At 43.5% G+C, this 26293-nt stretch overlaps 2 protein-coding genes across 7 annotated transcripts in view; one reads left to right on the top strand and one right to left on the bottom strand.

The window, feature by feature from the left end:
* The first annotated feature begins 3309 nt into the window (after positions 1-3309).
* Positions 3310-26293, top strand: part of LOC126412085 (GPI mannosyltransferase 2) — a 263581-nt gene continuing 240597 nt past the window's right edge. For 4 of the 5 annotated variants that reach the window (XM_050081494.1, XM_050081498.1, XM_050081497.1 and 1 more), the window contains exon 1: positions 3310-3403. The gene's annotated coding sequence lies outside the window, so the exon portion shown is untranslated. Of the gene's footprint in view, positions 3404-23387; positions 23515-26293 lie in introns of those variants that run through there. The other variant, XM_050081495.1, reaches the window with a different exon arrangement.
* The window catches only part of LOC126412084 (dual oxidase-like), a 257727-nt gene continuing 238590 nt past the window's right edge, over positions 7157-26293 (bottom strand). For both annotated transcript variants that reach the window (XM_050081493.1, XM_050081492.1), the window contains exons 31-32: positions 23358-23486; positions 7157-7387 (exon numbers count right to left, since the gene is read on the bottom strand). In XM_050081493.1, coding sequence (XP_049937450.1) covers positions 7259-7387; positions 23358-23486 — 258 coding nt within the window. In that variant the 3' untranslated portion in view covers positions 7157-7258. The remainder of the gene's footprint in view (positions 7388-23357; positions 23487-26293) is intronic.

Below are 26293 nucleotides of genomic sequence, written 5' to 3'. Positions count from 1 at the left end.
AGTACAGCAACAGGACATAAATTGTTTTTTTAAAAAGTTGCTTGAATTTCCATGTAGAGCTTGTATGACAGACCAACAGGCTATTTGCCTTCTCAGACCCTATTCCATAGTGGAACCAAACATAGCCCAATTCTCCACTGTGAAATCCGTGCTCCCTGTCGTAAAGAGATTATCATTTTCAAAAATAAATTAGTTGTCAGCTGCTGGATTCTGAATGGAGAAATTATCCTTTGCTGGAGAATGAGAAATTTAGATTAGATGTATTTAAACCTTCCTCCACATATTGGAAATAAAAATTTGATGTGAAATCTGTAGGCAAAAATCCAAATTTCTCACATTTACAAAAAGTAAACGCGAATTCTTTACAGACGAATGGAGAAACTGGTAGAAGCCCACCTCGGCGAAGATCAGTTTGGATTCTGCAGAAATGTTGGAACATGTGAGGCAATACTGACTCTACGACTTATCTTAGAAAATAGATTAAGGAAAGGCAAACCTACATTTCTGGCATTTGTGGACGTAGAGAAAGCTTTTGACAATGTTGACTGGAATACTCTCTTTCAAATTCTAAAGGTGGCAGGGGTAAAATACAGGGAGCGAAAGGCTATTTACAATTTGTACAGAAACCAGATAGCAGTTATAAGAGTCGAGGGGCATGAAAGGGAAGTAGCAGTTGGGAAGGGAGTGAGACAGGGTTGTAGCCTCTCACTGATGTTATTCAATCTGTGTATTGGGCAAGCAGTAAAGGAAACAAAAGAAAAATTCGGAGTAGGTATTAAAGTCCATGGAGAAGAAATAAAAATCGTTGAGGTTCGCCGATGACATTGTAATTCTGTCAGAGACAGCAAAGAATTTGGAAGAGCAGTTGAACGGAATGGACAGTGTCCTGAAAGGAGGATATAAGATGAACATCAACAAAAGCAAAACGAGGATAATGGAATGTAATCGAATTAAATCGGGTGATGCTTCGGGAATTAGATTAGGAAATGAGACACTTAAAGTAATAAAGGAGTTTTGCTATTTGGGGAGCAAAATAACTGATGATGGTCGAAGTAGAGAGGATATAAAACGTAGATTGGGAATGGCAAGGAAAGCGTTTCTGAAGAAGAGAAATTTGTTAACATCGAGTATAGATTTAAGTGTCAGGAAGTTGTTTCTGAAAGTATTTGTATGGAGTGTAGCCATGTATGGAAGTGTAACATGGATGATAAATAGTTTGGACAGGAAGAGAATAGAAGCTTTTGAAATGTGGTGCTACAGAAGAATGCTGAAGATTAAATGGGTAGATCACATAACTAATGAGGAGGTATTGAATAGAATTGGGGAGAAGAGGAGTTTGTGGCATAACTTGACAAGAAGAAGGGACCGGTTGGTAGGACATGTTCTGAGGCATCCAGGGATCACAAATTTAGCATTGGAGGGCAGTGTGGAGGGTAAAAATTGTAGAGGGAGACCAAGAGATGAATACACTAAGCAGATTGAGAAGGATGTAGGTTGCAGTAAGTACTGGGTGGTGAAGAAGCTTGCACAGGATAGAGTAGCATGTAGAGCTGCATCAAACCAGTCTCAGGACTGAAGACAACAACAACACAACAACAATCTTGTTTCTCCTCTGTGGAAGGAGTGTTTAGTACCCTTAGACACTTGAAAACATTTCATAGGAACAGATTGAAAACTTAAGCGGTGGCTGCGCAGATGGCTGCAGATGAGGGGTAGAAGGCGAAGGAGGCTGTGTTTCTTTCGAGCTGACGAAAGAAACGATGAGAAGTAGTGCATGGTATCGCTCAGCGCCAGGAAACTCGGATAGGATAAGCAACATGGTTAAGTTTTAATGTAATTTATGGTCATTTTTCTTCTATGTAAGCATTTCTGTAACTATTTTTGAAATGGAGATTATTTTGAGGTCCTTGATTGCTAAGCATTGACAACACTGTTGTTCAGAAACCTTCAGGTTGCCGTGACGTGATGCGATGTGACGGGGCGGCCAGTGTTGATGTTGCCATTTGAAATGCATTGGAGAATATTTTGGCGCAACGAGACAGCCAGTTTGAAGTTGCCTACATTTCTAAGGAATAACAGTTTTACATGACTCCACAAAACATCATGCAATTGAAAGCGCTTCTGTTTTATACGAGTTTAAAGCTGACTTTGTCACAGAAAGGGGTAAATTATGCTGCCACAAAAATCTTTGGACATTTGCCAATTAGCTAAAAATTCTAGCAGATAGCAAAGCGACATTTACAAAGAAATCAAAAGAATTTCTGAATGACAACTCCTTTGTCTCAGTAGATCAATTTTTATATATATATATATATATATATATATATATATATATATATACAGTGCAATGAAAGTTTATGTTTAACTGACACGTTTGAAATCATCACGAAATTTGGTATTTATGATCTGTGGAACAAATATTAATGTAATGTAACAAAAACACACATGGAATCATTTACCCCACGCAATATTGCGACCGAGCGAGGTGGCGCAGTGGTTAGTACACTCGACTCGCATTCGGGAGGACGACGGTTCAATCCCGTCTCCAGCCATCCTGATTTAGGTTTTCCGTGATTTCCCTAAATCGTTTCAGGCTAATGCCGGGATGGTTCCTTTGAAAGGGCACGGCCGATTTCCTTCCCAATCCTTCCCTAACCCGAGCTCGCGCTCCGTCTCTAATGACCTCGTTGTAGACGGGACGTTAAACATTAACCACTACCACCACCAATATTGCGAGTTTGAGAAGAACGCAATCAGAATACAAGCAACATATCTACAATGCATTTCAAAGTGTACAATACACACGAGAAGCCATGATCAGAAGCACAATGGTATGAAACCATCTTCTGTTAACTATGAAACGGAAACAAAAAGATTAGACTAAAAATCAACCGATAGGAAAGCGAGATAATGTGTTGATTTTCTTGCAGTGCTCCAAGTGGCCGGTCAGGAAGCGAAGTCGTCTTACTGGATAGGAATTCTGTCCTTTCACATCTTATAATTTTGGTACTTTGTGGTAGTATCTTTGAACCGTTTAGTTCCCGTCGCACTTTCGTACATTATTTACCAGCCTTAAACACTACTCTCAGCAAGAAGAAGGTTTTAGTTCGATAAAATATATTGTGTTTTCTTCTTATTGTAATAATGAAACGGTGTCTTCACGCAGTCACTGTGTCAGCACGTAAAATTTAGACAAAATAATATGATGACGTAGTTTTTGGCGGTCTGGAGCGCTTTGATGCTTTTGTTGACATATCGATAGGCTTGAATTGATATTGAATTGTAATCGCCTCACGCTTTTGGTTGCATCTTTGCTGATACTACTGCCAGTGACTTTGGTTCGGCGGCATTGTGCGAATTTTGACAGTCCGGTTGGGTTTTCTGCTGATTGTTGTATGTGGAGGTAAGTGTTGGACAATGGTCTTTCATCGGAAGTATGATAATATAAAAGTCTGGCTGGGTATGTACGTTCCTTGATGACATTTTGGAATACTGTCACAGTACAAAACATTTTCTGGGAAATAAATTTCAAGTGTTCAACACAGTTGAAGCAAGTATCTCATGTGGATGTCTTGTTTATGTATTTAACAATGGATTCTTAGTTGACAATCAGTCACAGTGTTGCAAACATTCGATTTAGGATACACGTTACTGAATGGATAAGTTGTGTATTGTATCTTTCATCATTCGCTACCAATATCTTATCTTTAGGCGGCCAATCATGGCTACGTAAAAATATCTTACAGTGTCTGCAGTTAGTTGCCTTTTACCTCCTTTAGTAAGAAAAGTAGTTTTGAAATCGCTATGGTTTCTGCGTTGGAGTTCCTGCTTTTTAATAACTGTACAGTACTATGATTTTAGATGTGGAAACCAAGCAAGGCGCCGCAGTGGTTAGCATACAGGACTCGCATTCGGGAGGTCGACGATTCGAACCCGCGTCCGGCTATCCAGACTTTGGTTTCCCGGGATTTCCCTACACCGTTTCAGGAAAATGCCGGGAACTGAAGGGTGCGGTCGATTTCCTTCCCCATCCTTCTATAATCCGATGGGATTGATTATCTCGCTTTTTATTCCACTCTTCCGAACCAACCTAAATATTGAATTAAGTGTGATGTGCAATAAGTACACAAAACGTGTAAGAAATACTGGCTACAAGTGTGATGCAGCTGTACAAGGATTACAAAGATTTAGGGGAGGTTGTGTCCACTACGTAACTTAAACCGATAAAGGGAAATGTGAAGCGATTAACTTGTTAGACAATATACCATTAACAATTAGCTATAGTTTCTTATTGGCATATATATTTAAAAGTTGCTTACGGTGTCTACTTTTGCCGTTACTATGTAACTTGATTCTTTCCATATCAGTTGAGCCTTTTTGTCATGATTTTTTGGAACACTTAGTGTGACTGAGTGAGCCATGTTACTGGGACTGAAACTGGACAGCTTGTTCAATATGAAGTTGTAGATGAATGGACCTGGAAGTAGGCTTTTCGTCGTGATATTGGACCTCCATGTGTGACTTAGTGAGGTATCTTACTGGGACTCCAACTGGACAACTTATTCAGTATAAAACTGTAGATGAACTTACCTGTAACTTGATTGTAATTGTTGGAATAGGCATCCGTTTCACAAACATTGTTTCTTAAATTTAACGAACCTTTTATGATAATATTATGGGGTATGTACCTTACAGTGTGCAAACTGTGTAGGCCTACTACTTTATCGGTAATAAAGCCCTCACAGTTAAGTAAGAGCTTTTAACAACTGTCATCACTGTTTCTCTGTAGTCTCATAACGTTGACACTGGTGTGAGAGCAGAAGTATAAATATGCATCTAAAAGGTCTGAATTTATGTATAAGTTGTTTCTTCTTGACAGATACTTGTATACAGATAAGAGGTCTTGAATAGAAGAAATCAGTTACATAATTTTACTTTTAATTTATACAACTCAGTACATTGGTGGCTGATTTACAGTCATATTGTTCATTGTAAATATGAACTAAAGACATATTTTATCTACCATACGTGCTGTAGCAGTATGTATTTATGAAGAATGACTCCACAGTGGGCAATAAAGTATTTGCAATTTATTTTCCTTTTTTTTCACTGCCTGTTGGATTCAGTAGGCATCACTGTTTCACAGTGATGAGCACTGGTATGAAATGCGTCTCAAACAAAATATTAAAGTATCTTATCTGGCACTGGACTCAGTAAGTTGTGGACAGCCTGTATAATACTGCATTTGAGCACATGTAACTCCTATGAGATCATGTTATAGAATGTACCTACTTCATTCAGGTCTCTTAATTGACTTTTTCTGGCAAAAAAGCCTTATGTAACGTGACATGGCGAAAGCAAAGAGTGAAAAATCTGGGATGGACTGTAACAATTTTTATGAAAAGGGTAGTTGTTACTCACCGTGGAGTGGAGATGCCGAGTCGCAGATAGGCAGGTGTACGTGCGCGCGCCCACACAACAGGGACAAGATGAAAAGAGGCTATGGCAGCCTGATACAGTCTGGAAGTTAGATGGTGGAGCGGGGTAGAGTGGAGTGGAAAAGGAGAGAAGGAAAAAGACTAGGTGTGTTGGTGGGATAGAGGGAAATGTCCTACCCACTATCCTTCCCACCTCTCTCACAGTCGTATTTTGCTGCCCACCGAACCTACAAAATATATTTGTCCATTCCCAGACAACCCCTAAACCCAACCAGTTGCCTCGGCGCTTATATCCTTGTAATAGACCTTGATGCAAGACCTATCGCATATATCCTCCCAAGACCACCCATCCCAGTCTGGCCACAAACATCACCTATCCCACCAAAAGCAGGGTTGCCTATGGAACCAGTCATGTGATCTACAAGCCAAGCTGCAATCACCATGCTGCATTCTTAATGGGCATGACAACCAGCAAGCTGTCCGCCTGCATGAATGGCCATCGACAAATTGTGTGCTTTGTTGCTGAACATTCCACACAGCACAATGTTCTTCATTTTGATGCCTACTCGACGGCCTGTGCCATCTAGATCCTTCCCACCAACACCAGCTTTTCTGAATTGTGGAGTTGGAACTATCCCTGCAATATATCCTACATTCCAGTAACCCTACTGCCTCAACCTTCGTTAGTCATTGTGATTACCCATCAGCCTCTTCCCTGTCCCCATTCCAGCACTACACAGCCCTGAAACTACCTGAGCTTAAACAGCTTGCAAGTAAAGTTTGAGTGCTTCCTTATGCCTCTTGCTTTGCAATAAAACTGTGGTAGTTATTAATGAACTACTCCTGTTACGTGGATAGAAACTGAGCAGTATTTAACTTTGTTTTCCGTTGCAATATGCATTTAGCTTTATTTTCTATCAACTTGGGTAGATCTTCTCTATAATTACAATGAAACACGATCATAGGAATTGTGAACAAAGCTGAATTTTCTGATTTGTTATCTGTAGTTCTGAATAGTAAACATATATAATTTCAGTATTTCATTACTCTTTTTAAAAACTAGTCAACTGCTTGAATAAAAGACAATTATTTTTATAACATGTTTTTTGCTTCGAAAATTATAGGAACGAAGTCTCTTATCAGATGACATTTAAGTCAAACAGCTTGACAAACAACATACATTTTACTTCTCTAAATAGTTCTGGAAGACAGCTATATGATTTTAGTGCAGATTATATTTTGTTGCATTATATTCAATGGCTTCATTAACAAACAGATTTGCAATATTTTATGTTGCACTATGGAACCAGCATCTTGTAAATCTATGAATAGACATTTCAGAATCATTTTGAGGTCTGAATTTGTCACAAGGGTATAAGAACAGATTAGTTTTTATTGTTAAATGTGAGTTGTTGTATAATATGTGATCACTGCCTGGAAACTTCTATTTAAAACTTACATGGTTGATTATTGCTATATGTTATGAATTGAAATCTGACGTTCTTTCTAGATTATTCTTTTTTTCTTCTTTTATGTACCTTTTCCTTCTTTTATTATGTCTGATGGCAGTTGCTAGTTTTATTTTATGATGACTGTTTTCATCTGTAACACGGAGGTACAACATACTTGTAAGCGCTTTGACAACTCGTGAACTTCTGTGTTACAAGGCTTCTTAAGTTGTGGTGATTGTTGTCAGATACAATTAAAAAAAGGACCACTTTAAATCACAGTGAAAATTATATTTCAAAAAATTACTAATTTAGGCTTGCAGCTGTACTGCACAATGTTTTGATACTCAGAGAAACTGTTCCTCTTAACTTCTAGAAATTCTTGAAATAATGTTGGAAGATGGGCCCATGTATCGTCTCTTTATTGATTTTGGCACATACTTTGTCGATGCTTTGTGTCATTGGTTGTGGTCCGCAGCTAAAAACTCCTATTTTCCGCACCTGGAAAACAAGTTGCAAACAGTAATAAACATAAAAGTCAAATGGAGGGTAATAAGTAGAAAATCAAACTTAAATGACACACACACACACACACACACACACACACACACACACACACACACACACACACACGGTGGAGAAAAATTGTCACCAAAGTTTAACCCTGGATAGCTGATACCAGTAGTAGCCAGAATTACTAATGTTGTGTAGGTCAACAACGAGCAATTTTTAAACTATGGAAGCTTGGTGCTCAGATTGGCTGCGGGATTGCGCTGTTGGCGGATGCTCCGGACAATGCATGACTGTGATTGCTTGACTGTCGGAGATCGTGATGTATCCAAGGCGACCCGCATGCTTGGTGGTAGCGTGCCAGCCTTCCACTCTGGGGACGAATCCGCCAGGTTCCCCAACACACCCATTGTAGTTTAATGATAATACGTATCGGGAACAAAAAAACTTTTATAAAAGCCTAGCAAATGTGGCACATTTGCACCTCTTTATGTGATGCGAAGATGAGTAGCCTCTCTCTAAAAGCGCATAAAAATTCAACTACTGAATATACTGACCTGAAACTTGGTATATAACCATCAAAGATCACATAGAACCTTCACACCAAATTTCATTAGATTTGAAGATGGTAGAGTGGGGACCCCTGGTCCCCTTGACGTGTAGTGACCCTTGTACATGAGAAAAGTGAGAGGATGATGGCTAAAAATAGATCGGCCAGGAAATGAAATATATAGAAAACTTTAAGGAAGTGAAGAAAATAATAGTCACCGTGAAGAAATGCTGAGACCAAAGAGATTACAGTAAATAAATGCCAGGTGGCTGGTGAGAGCCAAGGTCGTATTGTAGTGCCAGAGTTCAGAAAAAACTGGTGTCTGGGGGAAGAATCCAGATGGCACGTGTGTGAAACAGGCACTGTGGTCATGAAGTATCATGTTGTAGAGCATGCTGTGCAACTGTTGCCAGTATACACCCTCTGCCTGTGCCCATTCATCCTAACGGATAACTCTAACTCTCCCTCAAAGGGAGAGCAACCTGTGAAATAACACCTCACATATCAGCTGTTAAAACACCATTCGGCCTTTTACATTGGCATGAATACCTGCAAATTATCATTTAGGATGAATGGGATTTGGCAGAGTGTGTATGCCGGCAACAAAAAATAATACTCTGTTGCAGAGCATGCTCTACAACATGAGTCAGTGCCTGTTTCACCAAACGAGCCATCTGGATTCTCACCATCCAGCTGGCCTTAATTTACCATAATTTCTTCGGTCTAACATATTTCCACAGTAGCTATTCCTTTCTTCACTGTTTTAGTTTTCGTCTTTCATTTTCTGTCCTGTCAGTTTTTTGTCACTGCTGTCCCACCTCAGTCAAATGATGCACTTAGCTTTCTTCTCTTATTAACTCGTGCACGATGTTTTGGCAGTAATTTCTGTCTTTCATATTACCGTATCTTTCACCTTTAGGTTCTCAGGTTTTCAAATATCATCCGGTGCAGTCATCAAAACTCAGTCTTTCTTAAACATTCCATCCAAAACCTCACCAGTCCTTTTCCTTTATCCCTCTTTCTTCCCCTTCAGCCAAAAGAAGGAGCTATTGGCTCTGAAAGCTTGCAATCTTTAATACTTTTTATATGTGTGTTCTCATGCCACAGCTTGGGAGTAGATTTTCTACTTATCTAATTTCAGTTTGATAAAATGATTTCTGTTTGTGTGTGTGTGTGTGTGTGTGTGTGTGTGTGTGTGTGTAATCAGTAACAATAAAATGGTGGAAAATCCAGGATGGAATAATGACAATATTAGGAAAAGGATAGATTTTAGAATGCTATTTAACATATAATGGAGATGTTGAGCCGCAGGCAGGCACAACAGAGAGACTGCTAAAGAAGTAAGCTTTCGGGCAAAAGGTCTTCTTCTAAATTGCGCGCGCGCGCACACACACACACACACACACACACACACACACACACACACAAAATCATGCAAAGACAACTCATACACATGTGATCCTGCCTCTGGCTGCCGAGGCCAGACTGCAAGCAACAACCGGCTGCCTGCCCTCCTATATAAAAGATACCAACTATATTCTCTGACTCTCCACAGTTCCTGTTCCTTTATCACAAGGTGCCCTGCTAATCACTATTGATACCATATCCCTGTACAATAACATCCCTAATGCTCATGGCCTTGCTGCATTGAACACTACCTTCCCCAATGCCTGATAAATTCCAGTCTTACAATCTCCGTTCTGGTCACCACCATCAACTATATCCTCACCCATAATTATTTCTCCTATCAAGGCACCACCTATAAACTAATCCAGGGAACAGTCGTGGTCACCCCTGTGAAGGCTTCCTATGCTAACTTTTTCATGGCCATCTAGAGGAATTGTTCCTAACCACCTGGAATCCTAAACCCATCACCTAGTTCAGATTAATTGATGACATCTTAGTGATCAGGATTGAGGGTGAATAAACCCTATCCATATTCCTCCAGAACCTCACCGTCTCCCCCATTTGCTTCATCTGCTCCTCCTCAACAACTGAGCCACCTACATCAATGTTGACCTCCACCTCATCAGTTCCTCCATCCATATGAAAACCTACCAACCACCAGCAATACTTCCACTTCGACAGTTACCACCCATTCCATTCCAAGAAGTCCCTTCCATACAACCTAGCTGCTCCTGGCCATCGCATCTGTAGTGATGAGCAGTACCTCTGAAAATACACCTAGTATCTCATTGAGGCCTTCACAGTCAGAAATTACCCTCCCAACCTTTTACAGGAACAGATCTCCTGTGCCTTATCTCTCCAGTCACCCACCACCTCCCAAAGTCCCAGCATCCAGTCACAGAGAAGTATTCCTCTCTTGACTCTGTACCACCGATGACTGGAGCAACTGAATCACATTCTCCGCCAGGGTTTTGACTACTTCTTGTCGTGTGCTGAAATGAGGAATGTCGTACCCACTATCCTTCTCATCCCTCCCACATTGGTATTTCGCCGGCCGCTCCAAACTCCTTGCCTCATGGCTCATATCCTTGTAATAGACCTAGATGCAAGGCCTGTCCCATACATCCTCCCATGACCATCTATTCCAGTCCAACCACAAACATCACCTATCCCACCAAAAGCGGGGCTACCGGGAATCGCTGTGCTGCATTCTATGTTGGTGTGACAACCTACAAGCTGTCTGTCCTGAATGGTCCTGACAAACTGTGGCCAAGAAACAACTGGAAGACCCAGTTGATGAGCACGCTACCCAACACCTTCTTTATTTCAGTGGCTGCTTCACAGCCTGTGCCACCTGGATCATTCCTAGCAACACTGGCTTTTCTGAATTGCATGGGTGGGAACTCTCCCTGCAATATATCCTATGTCCCTCTAACCCTTCTGCCCATAACCTTTGTTAGTCACTGTCCTTCAACCACCTGTCAACCACTGGCGAGTATGGGCTTGGCTATCACGGGGCCCCATCCTTTGCAATGCTACTTCCCTTTCCCTGCTGCATATCTGTCCACCTGCTGTTCTTTTCCCCTCACTTTGGGACTGAGTTGTATGCCTTCTTCGGGAAACCGAAGTTCGTCGTAAAACTGTGTGGGAATTCGTCCTGGCGACCAATGTCTTTTTCCCTGGCCTCCCATTTCTTACCCTTGCTCCGCATTAGCGATTAAGGTCTTCATCACCTTCCTCCCTATGCGTTTGACAAGTAAAAGGTGACTGTGTAATGTGAAATTCCCAGCACTGGGTTGACGAGTAGGGCTTGTACGTACCCTCTGGTAAAGGCAAGGCCCAGGGAGGGGTGATTGCCTGAGTTGGTACCTTCCTCAATGCTGATTTATCCCTCTGTCTGAAGCCTAGGAGGTGTGACCTGAGTCGTGGACAGTTACCTAAAGCAAGCACCCCCCCACCCCCTCCGCCCTTCCCTCCTGATGGGGTCACCCCCCCCCCCCCCCCCAGCAGGAAGGAGTGCGCCATCGAAGAAGCCAGCAATCATGAGGGATTTCTCCGTGATGAGTTCCTCATATCGAAAACGTAATTGGATTGAGATTAAAGAATTGACACTTCTCCCAGCTGCACTCCAATACCTCGTGGTGTCACCCACGGGAGGTGGTTACAATCTCACGACAGTTAATCCAGTTGTTATTCAAAGGGTGTAAATGCCATCGCCGGTCCTGTGAAGTCCTGCTCTCGGTTGTGTAATGGGACCTTGCTTTTGGAGACGGATAGTGCTTCTCAAGCACAGAAACTGCTTCGTGCGACACTTTTCCACCACTATCATGTTGAAGTAGAGGCTCACCTCACTCTGAATTTCTCCCATTGAGTCCTATACTCTCGGCTGCTTGATGACATGACCAAGGCTGAAATAATAGTTTATCTCACTGACGAGGGAGTGACCGCAGTTCACTGCGTCACAAAAAGGGTTGATTAAGAGTTACTGCCAACCCATACTCTATTTCTCACATTTGACTGTGTGGCACTTCCATCAAATATTAAGGCTAGCTACAAAGCTATTACTGTCAGGCCATACATCCTGAATTCCATGTCTTGTTATAAATATCAGCACTAGAACCACACCTGTGAATCTTGTGAAAGTGCAGCCAAATGCGACACCTGCACCACGGACGCTCATGAAGGTGTCTCTCCACCTCCAGCCCGTCACTGTTTCCATTGTGAGGGTGATAATGCTGCTTCCTTCCATGACTGTCCAATCTACCTCAATGAGAGAGCCGTTCAGGAGATCCGGGCGAAGGAAAAGCATTGCTCGGAAAATGTTGGCTAGCCAAAAACCTTGTAACCACCCTCTGACAATTATAGTACAGTTCTAGTTACACTTTAACCTATGAAGGACATGGCCACGTCAACTTGCAACTTCCAGTTTAATGCCACGGTCGTGGATTCGTCCAGCTCCAAGGTCAAATATAGCTTTACCTGTTGTGTGTGCACACCATACAAACAAACCTTCACCTGTGCCATTGAAATTGCATGCCTCGCAAACAGAAGCACAGGAATCCCAAAAGGAGTACTCCTGTACTTGCTTCCTGTGCACGTCTACTCAGCCAGTGTTGGGTATGCACCCAACAAACACCAAAGTTCTAAGCAGGCAAACAAAGGCAAGTGATCTTTCCCTTCCCTAAGTCAGTGTTCTTCAACAGTGTCACCATGCGATACCGTCAACTGGCCGACCTCCATTTCACGGGACGCACTGTCAACAACCAGTCTGCTGGCCAACTGAACTTGCATACCGACACCTCTGTTGAACTAATGGACCAGGACCCTCCAACCTCTGAACCTAGTTGTTGTGCATGTTCGAATTCTGGCATTCGGCAGGCACCATGGTTACTGGCCCCCTTATTTGATCCATCTCCTGTCTATCATTGGATATAGTTATTCTTCAATGGAACATTCACAGAATCAGAGCCAGCAGAGTTAAATTACAGCTCCTCTTGCGACCATACCGTCCAGTTGTTTTTTGCCTCCATGAAACAAAATTATGCCCTAACAATTGCTTTCACCCCCCACACTTCAGTTCATTTTCTCCTTCCTCCTGAGGTGAGAATTCCGGCTCATGGGGGAGTCGTGTTGTTCATTTGAGACAATGTGTATGGTCACACTGTTTGCTTGCTCACCCAGCTTCAAGCTGTTGCTGTCCATCTTTCCCTTCCTGGTTTCACCTTCTCTTTTGCAACATATACTCACCCTTGTCTTCTGCTGTCACCAGGGCAGACATTTTGCAGTTTATTGCTCAGCTTTCTCCCTCCTTTTTGCTGCTTGGCGACTTCAATGCCCACCATCCCCTTTAGGGCTCTCCATGCCCCTGTCCGAGAGGCTCTCTCCTAGTAGATATCTTCAACCAGGTCAATCTAATCTGTTTGAACACGGTTACACCCACATTTCTTTCTTATTGCGCACACTCCTTTGCTTCAGAACTCCTAGCAGTGGCCGCCGTGCCAGACAGCCATTGCTGTGGCTGGGTGGCACCTGTGGGGAGAGCCCCTTATCGGAGTGGGTGGTATCAGGGCGGACGCTAAACAAATGAAACGCATACGGGTCCAGAACTCTGGCTGTTCTTCTACGGCCATCTCTTTGAATGGAAATTGTTCTTTTAGTGCTGCTTCTTCTGCCCCTTCCGCCTTCCCTTCCATGGCCACCCCCTGGGAGGACGGTCAGGCTTGCTGGCTAGGGGCGAAACCTTTCCCCCGTTATCTGGTCTGCACGAGAACTGATGGAGATCTTTCACCAATACCAAACTTTCATTTTTTGTGGAACACATTGATGACAAGTTTGGCGAAGTGGACACTCGGGGCAAGATGCGGTCAGGTTCGTTGTTGATCAAAACTGCTTCAGCTGCCCAGTCTGCGACCCTTCGTGCCTGTGACCATCTTGGCACAATTCCTATGCCCATTATCCCCCACCAGTCTTTGAATATGGTTCAAGGTGTAATTTTTCACAGGGACCTCATCCTTCAAACTGATGAGGAACTTAGGGACATTCTAGGACAGTGGGGTGTTCATTTTGTTCGGTGTGTTCAGAAGGGCCCGAAGGACAATCACATTGATACTGGTGCCTTTATCCTGGCCTTTGAAGGGGATACCCTCCCTGAGAAGGTCAAGATTATGGTTTATCGATGTGATGTGAAGCCGTACATCCCACCACCTATGAGATGTTTCAAGTGCTTGCGTTTTGGACACACGTCTTCCCACTGTTCGCAGACCCCTCTCTGTGGTGCCTGTGGACGTCCACTGTGTGTGTGTGTGTGTGTGTGTGTGTGTGTGTGTGTGTGTGTGTGTGTGTGTGTGTGTGTTTTAATTGCACGGCAATCATTCTCCACGTTCACCGGATTGCCCCACTTATAAGAAGGAAAAGAAGATACGGCAGTATAAGTCCCTTGATCGTCTAACCTACACTGAGGCTCGTAAGAAGTATGCACATCTTCATCCTGTGCCAATGACGTCTATCCATGCTTTGATTACATCTTCACCCCTTCCTCCCCCTTCCTTACCCCAGTCCCAAACCCTCTCCTTCTTCTCTCCCCTGCAGTTCCCACACCCTCCCCTCCGGGCGCCACTCCCTGTCCCCCGCCAGAGAAGTGTCCCACTTCTTTAGTGTCTGCCGATCAAGGGCGCCCCTCCCGGGACCACCCTTCCCGGCACCTTCCAGGTCAAAGGTCTGCTGCCACACTACGGCCACGAGAACCACGGTCTGTGGGCCCCCAGGTCGCCCGCTCTCTTTCTGTTCCAGATCTTGCTGCAGCTGGCTCCTTTATGCCACTCAGCCCTTCTCGAACTCTAACAGAAAAGAAGAAGAAACATAAGTCCCAGGACAAGGAGCCTCTGGTGTCACCAGAGGTCCCGTCCTCACCTTCGCAATCTGATTCTGACCTGCTGTTCATGGATGTCCCCCCCTCCTTGTCGTTGATGGATGGTGACCCTGCGGCATGAGTGGCTTTAGCCAGTTCACCCTCCATTTGAATCATTGTTCTGTGGTTATCCAATGGAATTATAATGGATATTACCGTCACCTTCTGGAATCCCTTATTTCATTTTACTCAGCAGCCTGTGTGGTTCTACAGGAATCTCATTTTACTGGTTTTCACTCACCGATCCGCCGTGGATTCTGTGCTTTCTGTCGAAATCGGGTTGGCCCCCTGTGGGCCTCTGATGGTGTTTGTACGTTGGTCCGTATGGACGTTGCTAGCACGTGGATTCCTCTTCAAACTACATTGGAAGCGGTTGCTGTTCAGGTCCACTTGGACTCTGGGATCAAAGTTTGCAATCTTTATCTCCCTCCTGACAGGACTGTGTGTTAATAGATTGTTTTCTTCAAGGTAATTGGTAATTCTTTTGCTTAATGAGCCACCCCCACTTTGTGGTTGTGGAGCCTTCCAGTCAGTAGCCCACATTTTGGTGGAATGCCCCCTTCTTTTGGCTCTGGGTACTAAGTACAGACTTCCCCGCACTACCTTTAATATTGACAGGTGATTCCCAGATGGTTATACTGGTTCTCAGTTTCCTCCGTGAAAGTGGTTTTTATTTTCAGTTGTAAGGTTTTTAATCTCCCTTTGGAGTAGGGGCAGGGCAGTTAGGGTTGGGGTGTCTCCCACTGTAAGCTGTTTTTGAAGATTCCTGACTCCCCTCCCTGGCCAAGATCATCTTTTCTCTCCCTTTTACTGTGTTTTTATCGCTTTTTAGATTTGGTTAGTCTCCTTTTACAATACGCACTTGAACATTTTAGTGGGTGAATGCATTTGAATAGCAGGTGGTCTTGCCTGTACTGCGTCAGAGGTGGGATATTTCCTGCCTCCAGCATAGCCTTGGGGTTGTCCACTAGCTGACTTCCCTTGTTTTGTTTTCACCATTGACAACACGACTGCACTTTTACGTTTTTTAACCTTTTACCGCTATGACTCTTCTCAGATATAAATCCGTCTGAATGGACCACCTTTGAAACAAGGGACTGATGACCTTGCTGTTTGGTCCCTTCAACCCCAATCAACCAACCAACCAATCAACCAACCTACCTCCCTCCCTCTACTCCTCACTGGCCATTTTCGATGAACACCATTTCCCCTGCATTGATGACCAGATAGAATACCTTACAAATGCTATCCTTAGGCCACATGTTTGGTAACAGGTGTCTGGGTAACGCTTTATTCCCAGCCCCAGGTTGACAGGTAGAATTTGCATGTACCCCCTGGTACAGGGGTGATTGCCCAGCTGCTACCTTCCCAAATTGCTGATTGGTCCCTCGTGTCAGGTGTTCAGGAGGTGTGACCTGAAGTGTGAACAATCGCCTAAGATGGTTGCACCCCTTGCTGAAGGGGGCCCCCAGTTAAAAGGAGTGTACCTTCGGAAACGCTGGGGGATTTTCTCGCAATGAGCCAATTTTCTTCACAGTCAGTGGCTACAAAAAATAAGTGGAATGAGGCTAATGATTCGAAGACTCTTCCAACTGCACCAAGGTTCCTCGTGGTTTCCCATACTGAAGTGCTCAGGCCTTTGCAACAGTAAATCCACTTATTGTTTAGAAAAGTGTTAATATCAGTTGCTGGCCCTGTGAAATCCTGCTCTCGTTTACGCAGTGGTACTTTGCTTTTGGGAACTACTTCTGATTCTCAAGCGCAACAACTGCTTGCAACTTCACTCATATCCTGTTCGTGTTGAGGCCAGTCAAATGCTGAATTCTTTCCACTATGTTATTACTCTAGGCTGCTCGACAGTCTGACAGAGGCAAAAATCCGACCGTACCTCTCTGATCGGAGTGTCGTTGCCATTCATCAGGTGATGAAAGAGGTAGACGCCTCCTTAGTGCCCACACACACACACACACACACACACACACACACTCTTTTTATCACCTTTGATAGAGTTGTGCTTCCATCCGTGATCCAAGCAGGCTATGAGGTCATCACAGTCAGGCTGTGCATTCAGAACCCGATTCACTGCTACCAGTTTCATCATTTCAACCACACTCGCGTGTCTTGTCAACACCCAGCCAAATGTGTAACCTGTGGTAGGGTGATGTCTGCCTCCTGCTCCCTATTGTATAAACTGCAATGGCGACCGTGCTGCCTTCTCTCGAGATTGTCCCGAGTATCTCAATGAGCGGTACCTTACCCCGTTGTTCACAAGTTATTGGCTAGTCGCAAACCCTGCATTCTACCGTCTTGCACTTACAGTACCGTTCTTGCTTATCTCTCTCTGAGGAGGACATGTTCATGCAGACATGCGACCTCATATTCGGCTCTGAGGTTGTAAAATCGCCCAGTGCCATGGTAGCATTGCCATCTCCTCGTCCAGCTGTGCAAAAAGCCATCAAGTTCTTGCCTCACGGGCGAAGTCACCAGCTACATAACCGGCAGGCCAAAAAGGACAGAAGGAATACTCCCGTGAAGACTTTCTATGTCCCACCTGCTAACCAACACAATATTCTTTCTCTGTTTCCCAAAAAAGACTCGAAGAAGTCAAACAGAGGAAAACGATCTTCTCCTTCACGGACTCGAAGATCCTCTTCAATATTGTCACCACGTGATATCCATGCATGGCTGACCTCGGTGTCGCTGGTGTGCACCACCAACCTGTTTTCTGCGTTGGACTGTGCAGGCCGACTGCAGAAGAAAGTTGATGCTTCTGTGGACCTAATGAAGCACATTCCTCCTGCCTCAGTGCCCTGTGGCAGCTAGTCTTTGCTGGCTGATATTTGGCAGCTGCCGAGGTGACACCCCTTCATTTTTTTTCTTTTTTTCATCTTCTTCATGATTCTCCTCCAATGGAACTTTCATGGCCTTTGATCCCACAAAGAGGATTTACAGCTGCTTTTAGAATCGCAGCATCCACTTGTTCTCTGCCTTCAGCAAACAAAATTGCGTCGTCATGACCACTTTGGGCTTTCAAATTTCGTCCCAGTCCGTTTTGACCTTCCCCCTGACGTTTGCATTCCATCTGATGGGGGAGTCATGCTCCCTTTTGAAGCTTTCCCAGAATCTGCCAGAGAGGTGCCCTCTTGACTGACCTTATTAATCAACTTATCCTCTTCTGCTTTAACACAGGAGCACCAACGTTCCTTTCAGACTCCTGACACACCTATTCCCATTTTGACTTACCTTTTTGCACTGACCAGGTTGCCCATCATCTCGAGTGGTCTGTTCTCTCTGAGACGTACTTGAGCAACCGTTTCCTGTGAGCTATCTGTTTGCTGACTCCTACCCTACCTTCGTGCACAGCCAGATGGCAGCTAATGCTGACTGGAGGCTTTACTCCTCCCTGGCGACCTTCAACCGCTGCAGAACATTCCATTCCTTGCACTTGCTCGTTGCCATGCCGTGTCCACGCCCCTTGGTGGACTGTGACATGCCGCGATGCTGTTTGCGTGTGGAGACGTGTTATCTGCATTTTTAACAATCATCCTGCAATGGCATACTGCATTCATTACGAACAGAAGCATGCTCAGTGTTGTCACATTCTTTGGGATAACAAGAAAGCTAGATGGATTTAATTCACTAGTTCTTTAACAGTTCCACTCCCTCTTTATGTCTTGTTGGCCAATCTCTGACAGCTCTCTGGGACCAAGATCCATTCTCCAATTTCCAGCCTGAAAGTAGCAGACGATGTCATCGTGGACCCTACTGCTATCTCCAACACCCTGGGCTGCCATTTTACAGAGATTTCGAGCTCCTCCCACTATCACCTTGCCTTCCTCCATCGAAAATGAGCAGAGGAGGCTCGGACAATACCCTTCTCTTACCAGAATCGTGAGTGCTACAATGCCGCTTTTACTATGAGGAGCTAGATCTAGCTCTCACTTCATCCTGATCCTCTGCCTCAGGGCCATGTGCTGTTCACATTCAGATGTTGTAGCACCTTTCTCTTGCAGGCAAGCACTTTCTGCTTAATATGTATAACCACATCTGGTCAGAGGGCACATTTCCCAAATGCTGACATGAATCCACAGTCATACTCATACCTAAGCCCAGTAAGGACAAACAGCTGCCTTCTAGCTACCAACCATTTCTCTCACCAGCCGTGTTTGCAAGGCGATGGAACATATGATTCGTGCCCAGCTGGTGGCTCGAGTCTCGCAATTTACTAACCACTGCACCGTGTGGATTTCGAGCGTGCCATTCTGCAGTTGACCATCTCGTCACTTTGTCCACCCATGTCATGAATGGTTTTCAGTGGAAATGCCAGACAGTGGCAGTGTTTTTCGATTTGGAGAAAGTCTAGGACACATACTGGAGGACTGGTAGCCTTTGTACTCTCTACAAGTGGGGTTTCCATGGCTGTCTGCACTGTTTCCTTCAGGAATTTTTAAAGACAGAGTTTTCACAGTACATGTGTGTTGTGCCTTGTCGGACAGCTTTATCCAGGAAAATTGTGGGCCTCAGGGTTCCGTTCTGGGCGTCATCCTCTTTGCTGTTGCCATTATCCCTATAATGGCCTGTCTCCCGCTGGGCATCTCCGCCTCCCTTTTCGTTGTCAATTTTGCCATCTATTGCAGTTCTCCATGTACTTGTATCATTGACTGACGTCTTCAGCAGTGTCTCAATCGTCTTTACTCACGGAGCCTTGACAGTGGCTTTTATTTTTCCACTGACAAAATCATTTGTATTAATTTCTGGTCGTGCAATTGGTTTTTTCCATTGTCCTTACATCTTAAGCCTGTTGTGCTCTTTCATTCGTTGAAACTTATGAAATTCCTGGGGCTCATGCTTAATAGGAAACTTTCTTGGTCCTCCCTTTTCTTACCTAGCAGCCCACTGTTGCGGTCCGTCAATGTCCTATGTGTCCTCAATGGTACTTCCTGGGCTGCAGATCGAACCACCCTCCTCCGTTTGTACCGGCTCCTTGTCCATTCGAAATTAGACTACAGGTGTTTTATCAATTCATCTGCACGTCTGTTCCTCTTAAGCTGTCTCAGTACTATCCACCATCGTGGCATCCATTTGGCCACTGGCACCTTTTACACTATGCCGGTTGAGAGTCTGTATGGAGAAGCTGCTGAACTACTGCTGTTCTACTGCCGTGACTTTCTCCTCAGCAGATATGCAAGCCTTTTGTCTGCCACGTGTGGCCACCCATCGTATCCCTTCTTCTTCGATGGCTCCTTTGATCACCAATATGGGGCACTTCCCTTTTCTCTGTTCGTTTGCTTTCTGTTCTTAATCTGGCAGCTTATCTTCATGTTCCTTGCAACTTTCCCGGTTGGTGTGAACCCTTCACCACCTTGGCTTCGTGAGGCGGCCTGTGTTCACCTTGGCCTTCATTCGTTTCCTGAGGACAACCATGGAACTTCGAGATAGCAACTCTGTATACACTGATGGCTCTCGGACTGACCGTGGTGTCGGGTGTGCCTTCGTCATTGGCGGCGACGTTTTTCAGTATTGGCTTCTGGAACATTACTCAGTATTTACAGCAGAGCTCTTCTCCCTGCATCGGGCCACGCAGTACGTGCGGCAACACAGGCTTTTCGATTGCGTAATCTGGTCAGACTCTCTCAGCGCTGTATGAACCTCTATGTGCTGCACACCATCCATCCCATAGTGCAACAGGTTCAGGAAAGCTTGTCACTTGCTCACTCTTAATGGAACCGCTGTGATGTTTTTGTTGATTCCTGGTCACGTCAGTTAGGCAGGAAATGAGGATGCTGTCGCTGCTGCCAGGGCTGCAGTCCTCATACCTCAGCCTGCTAGTTCTTACATTCCCTCCGTAATCTCTGTGTTACCGTCTGTCAGGAGGTGGTGTCACTTTATCATCACCACTGGTCCTCCCTTCATGGGAATGAGCTCCAGATTATTAAGCCTCTCCCAGCGGCTTGGATGACCACCTCTCGCTTTGAGGAGGTAATTTTGACTAGGTTGTGTATTGGGTACTGCCTTTTTAGCCATCACCATTTGTTAAGTGGTGCTCCCCCACCACTTTGTGCACGTTGTGCTCAACTTTTAACTATCTGCCATTTCTTGACGAACGACACACAGGCTGTTGACCGCTTTTTACTTTTTATCCATCAGAGCAATATGGCAAAGGCCATTTAATTTTTAGCTCTGGACCTGTTTCTCTATGACATATTTTATTGATCTTTCTCCACGTCCCTGTTTTTAGTTGTCTTATCTTCTGTTGATTGGGATTGATGAGAAGTCTTTTTTAACTCCTCTCTTTGCCTTCGTGTTCTACAGTTTTGACATGGACATGCGTGACCCTAGTTGTTTTTGCGCCCTAAAACAAAAACAAAACAAAAAAACATCTATGATGCTTTGAAAAACTTTCCCTAAGGAAGTTCTTGTCCTTAACTGTTCCTCTTTTAAAGGTGCTTGATTGCATTTTTGCCTTTCTTGCCTCAGGTTTTTATATATTACTTCTTTTGTCTTGCATTATGATATTGGCACTTATGAACTTAGCAGTTTTGTACCCTAAAGCACCAAGGCCCCCCCCCCCCCCCCCAATATATATATATCCTTCCCACCTCCGTCTAACCTCCTGACTGCACCTAGCTGCCCTACCTTCTCTCCATCTCGTCTCTGTGTGCTCCCACAGGCAGCATCTTACTTTTCCCCACCCATGCCCTGCTATCCCATTACACCCCAGCCTCCCCCTCAACTCCTCCCCCCCCTGCCCCCATCCCCACCCCCCACCCACCCTGATTGCTTCTCCCATCATGCGCTGTTGCTCACAGTCTGGCCTCGACAGCCAGAGACGAGGTCATGTATGTATGAGTTGTGTTTGTGTAAATGTGTGTGCGTATTTTGTGTAGTTCAGAAGTAGTTTGTGTAGTTCAGAAGAAGGCCTTCTGGGCAAAAGCTTACTTGCTAAGTAGCCTTTTTGTTGTGCCTATCTGTGACTCAACGTATCCACTATATGGCGAATAGCAATCTACTCTTTTCATAATATTGTCATTATGTATAAGAAAGGGTAGGTGAGGCATATCATGCGACAGTAAGTATGACTTACACTGCAATAATACAGCACTGTCCACAGAGTTATGCAGAAGGTAGTGTAATCTATTGGAAGTGTTGGGCCTCTGTGGAGGAGTCTGACAAAGTGAGTCGTACAACTCCCTTTCTTCCTTTATCATATTCTTATTCTTTTATTCTTCTCTTTCTTTAGAAAATGTGAACTCTGTCTATACTGGTATACGATCCATAAAGGGAAATGATGCAACTGAACCAAATCCTGGAATTTCTATTAGATGCGAGTATGGTAAAAATTCAAATGATCAGCAAATGCATGCAGCCAATCAAACTCCACAAATTGTGTGTTTTCATTTTTGCTGAACCAGTCAGCGAGGCTTAGATAGTGACATGGGAAGTGGGTAAGCTTGTCAACACCTCAAACGCATCGCAGGTTCAGTAGCATTGATGGACGGGACACTCTGTGCACCTGCATTCAAGTGCAGTTAACACGGGTAGCAGCAGTTTACCAGTTATAAATCCACAAAACTGATGAAAGTATGGGCACTAAGGATTGCTACTGATACTCCACTCGCCAATCACTCCCACTTAAAGCTAGGCAATTCCCAGACAATTGGGTACTGGCTTGTCCTCACACTGACTCATCTGTTCGGGTATATGGAATACTAGCATTGCTAGGAGTCGTTGCTGTAATGACAACACCCACTGAAACAAAAAAGAAATATAAACATGGAGCATCTGCACAATAATGCAAGGCTTTTCTGATACCTGTGAAAACTTTCAAGATCCATGCAAGTATCTGTTATTCACTTCAAAACAGCCAGGCCAAATTATTGCTATCACAGCCTTGCAAGAAAACCAGGCAACCAGAGTGTTCAATTCAGGAGGAAAATCACAAATTTTGTGGAAGGGAAAGGATGTTTTCAGTTCTAGACAACATGGTGTGGGCTTTGCTATTTGTATTGATCTACTACACACCACAGAAATCCCGATAAGGATCTCTAAATACATTGTGGCTTTGTACTTGTCAACTAGCAGTGGACCAATAACACTAGTAGCTGTGCAAACCCCGATGATGGCCTTGTCTGTGGACTTACAAGATCACTTTTATGAACGTCTCAATATGAGTGCACCCTCAGGATTGTGTGCATTCTAGGTGACTTCAGTGCTCATATCTGATGTGATTCAGCCACTTGACAAGACTGCAAAGGCATACATGAAAATGACGAGATAAGTGAGAATGGTTTAAGACTGCTTGGATTCTGTGTTATGTGCCAGCTGTGTATATCAGGGACACACAATTCAAGGCCACGACAAAGCACAAGGCTTCCTGGATGCACGTACACTTCAAATATTTGCCTAGGCTAGATCTTATTTTAACCAAGATGAAAGATACCTGCCATTTTTTCCACATGCTTCCATTTATAGTGCCTATTGACACTGATCATATACTAACAGTGACAAAAGTGTTTTTTGTGGCAGTAGAAGTTATAAGACTAAAGCATCATTTTTTGTGCATATTATTTTAATGATAAATAGATTAAAGATTTTACCTTTTGGTTCAAGGCCTGCAGTGACCTGAAGAAAACTGGAAAATCTGGTCTGCCAAAGTGGGTGACTGCTTGTAGACCAGTGAACAGTGAGTGGTTGCATATTCGCTGGAAGTGCCTTTCGCAGATGTACTGCAAATAAGAGAATTCCAGAGCAAATGTAAATGTACAGATAGTTTATTCCTGGTAGCTAAATTTTAATACAGTTTCTCTGTCATTTCTGAATGCTATTTGACTCAGTTTCTGTCCCTGGATGTTCCTTTAGGACTAGTTGATGTTATCTATGGCACAGTTACGTGCACATGTATGTATGATCTGAAATGAAAGTGTTTCCATGAAAACTGAGTACTACTTTTTATTTGTTAGTTCCACTGACAAAGTTCCACACTTTTTTTACAGTGTTCATGATGTGTCTTTAATGTTGAACAAAAATGTTTTGATGTTTGTTGAGATACAGATGGTATATCTGGTGAGGGAAGGAGGAACTGCAGTTACTTTCAGTTGTAAAAGCCACACTATGTGTGATACCAAGGTACATGTCCCATAAACTTTGTAAGTTGCTATCACCAGCGTGGTACTTACTTGTACTTACACAATATGTTGTTGTCTTCAGCCCGAAGACTGGTTTGATGCAGCTCTCAAAGCTACTCTATCCTGTGCAAGCCTCTTTATCTCCAAGTAACCACTGCAGTCTACTACATCCTTTTGAATCTACATACTGTATAAATCTCTTGGTCCCCCTCTACAGTTTTTACTCTCCACACTTCCCTCCAGTACTAAATGGGTGATTCCTTGATGTCTCAGGATGAGTCCTGTCAACCAGTCCCTTCTTTTGATCAAGTTGTACCACAAATTTATTGTCTCCTTTATTCTGTTTAGTACCTCCTCATTAGTTATGTGATATACCCATCTAATCTTCAACCTTTTTGCTGTAGCACCAAGTTTCAAAAGCTTTTGTTCTCTTCTTGTCCAAACAGTTTGTCATCCATGTTTCACTTCTGTACATGGCTACACTCAAGAAATATACTTTCATAAAATACCTCCTAACGCTTAAATCGATACTCAATGTTAACAAATTTTTCTTCTTGAGAAACACTTTGTGTTATTGTCAGTTTACATGTTATATCATCTGTACTTCAACCATCGTCAGTTATTTTGATGCCCAAATAGCAATACTCATCTACCACTTCAATTGGCTCACTTCCTAATCTAATCCTCTCAGCATCTACTGATTTAATTTGACCACATTCCATTATATTTGTTTTGCTTTTGTTGATGTTCATCATATGTGCATGCTCCTTTTAAGACCCTGTCCATTCTGTTAAACTGCTCTCCCAAGTACTTTACTGCCTCTGACAGAATTGCAATGTCATCGCAAACCTCAGTTTTTATTTCTTCTTCCTGGAATTTAATTCCCAAATTTTTCTTTGCTTTCCTTTACTATTTGCTCAGTGTACAGACTGAATAACATACGGTATAGGCTACAACTGTGCCTCACACCCTTCCCAACTACTACTCCCCTTTCAGGCCCCTTGACTCTTAACTGCATTCTGGTGTCTGTACAAGATGTGAACAGCCTGTTACTCGTTGTACAATGGTGATTCAATAAGTAATGCCCATTATTCTTTTTTGCAGAACGTATTTATTGTTAAGGCTCAGAATTTGGTGACAATATACATCAACATGTCTTGCCCATGTCCTATTTTTCTACATAGTCTCCATCACGTTCTATGACCATACACCAATGTTGTGGAAGAGCATGTATTCCCTGCTGGTAAAAGCTTTTGTCCTGTAGGCGTAGCAGTGTTTTCACTGTATGACTGACACTCTCACAGTTCGAATGCTGACCGACAACTGTAGAGCCAATTGTCGAGTTGTGATGTGCTGGCCAGCATGAATAATGGCATCTGAACGATTCAGCATGTCTGAAACAGTGGCTGTGACAGGACGTCCAGAGTGTGGCTAATCATGGAGCTCTGTTTCTGTATTTCCTGAGGCTGTAACTTTACCCATCGCCCAACTATACTCCTATCAACTGCAGCATTCCCATACACTGCCCACAAGAATTCAATAACAGCACACTGCTTGTAACATGAGTCGAGTTATCAGTTCCACCAGAGCCTCCCATACCTTGTGCCCCTACTTGAGCTGCCTCTTACTCCTCCCCCTCCCCCCCCCCCCCCCCCTCTCTCTCTCTCTCTCTCTCTCTCTCTCTCTCTCTCTCTCTCTCTCTCTCTCTCTGCTTCTGAGGTAAACAGTGCTGTCAGAGGTTTGTTAAATATTCATTTGATCAAAGTAACAGATGGTACAAGCTGTTAATATTTCTCATTGTGGGAGGTACAGGTAGACACCTGGTAATGTGACTCAAAATAAAACCTCAGAGAAGACGATATACCATTGCCTTCCTCCAATCTGTGAACCAATTTAACCGTTGATTAGTTAATGTGTTATGTTCGTTAAATCCCGTAATGGAAAGCCTTCAGGGATGTGGATGAGTAAAATAATACCTTGACAGAAGCAGCCAATGCAGTCTCATTTTGTAAAGTATACTTACAACAGATTATGATTAGTACTAATCTGCATGTTAATAATTATGAGAATTACTTGTAATTACTTTATATAAATACTTTTTAAAGAGAAAAACAGCTACTCTTATATTAATCTGCTGCTGTTTTTATCTAATAATACAGATGTATGGTTTACTTTGCACAGATCACGTATCAGCTATGTATATACTGACTATTGCAATGCCTGTTCAGCACATATTTATGCAGAATTTAAATCCCTGAGTCCAAATATTATGATAAATTACAGGACTAGCTAGTGTGGTATTCTTATCTTGGGATCTTCTATTTTATGCCCTATGTCTGCTGGTAAGTCCCTATACACATTCACAGCAGAGTGTAAAACTCTGGTTTTATCCAAAAATACCGGGTGAT

The sequence above is a fragment of the Schistocerca serialis genome, chromosome 7 (assembly GCF_023864345.2).
Source record: "Schistocerca serialis cubense isolate TAMUIC-IGC-003099 chromosome 7, iqSchSeri2.2, whole genome shotgun sequence".
NCBI classification, from domain to species: domain Eukaryota; kingdom Metazoa; phylum Arthropoda; class Insecta; order Orthoptera; family Acrididae; genus Schistocerca; species Schistocerca serialis.
Note: the sequence above shows the minus strand (reverse complement) of the source record. Positions and strands in the feature narration are given on the sequence as shown.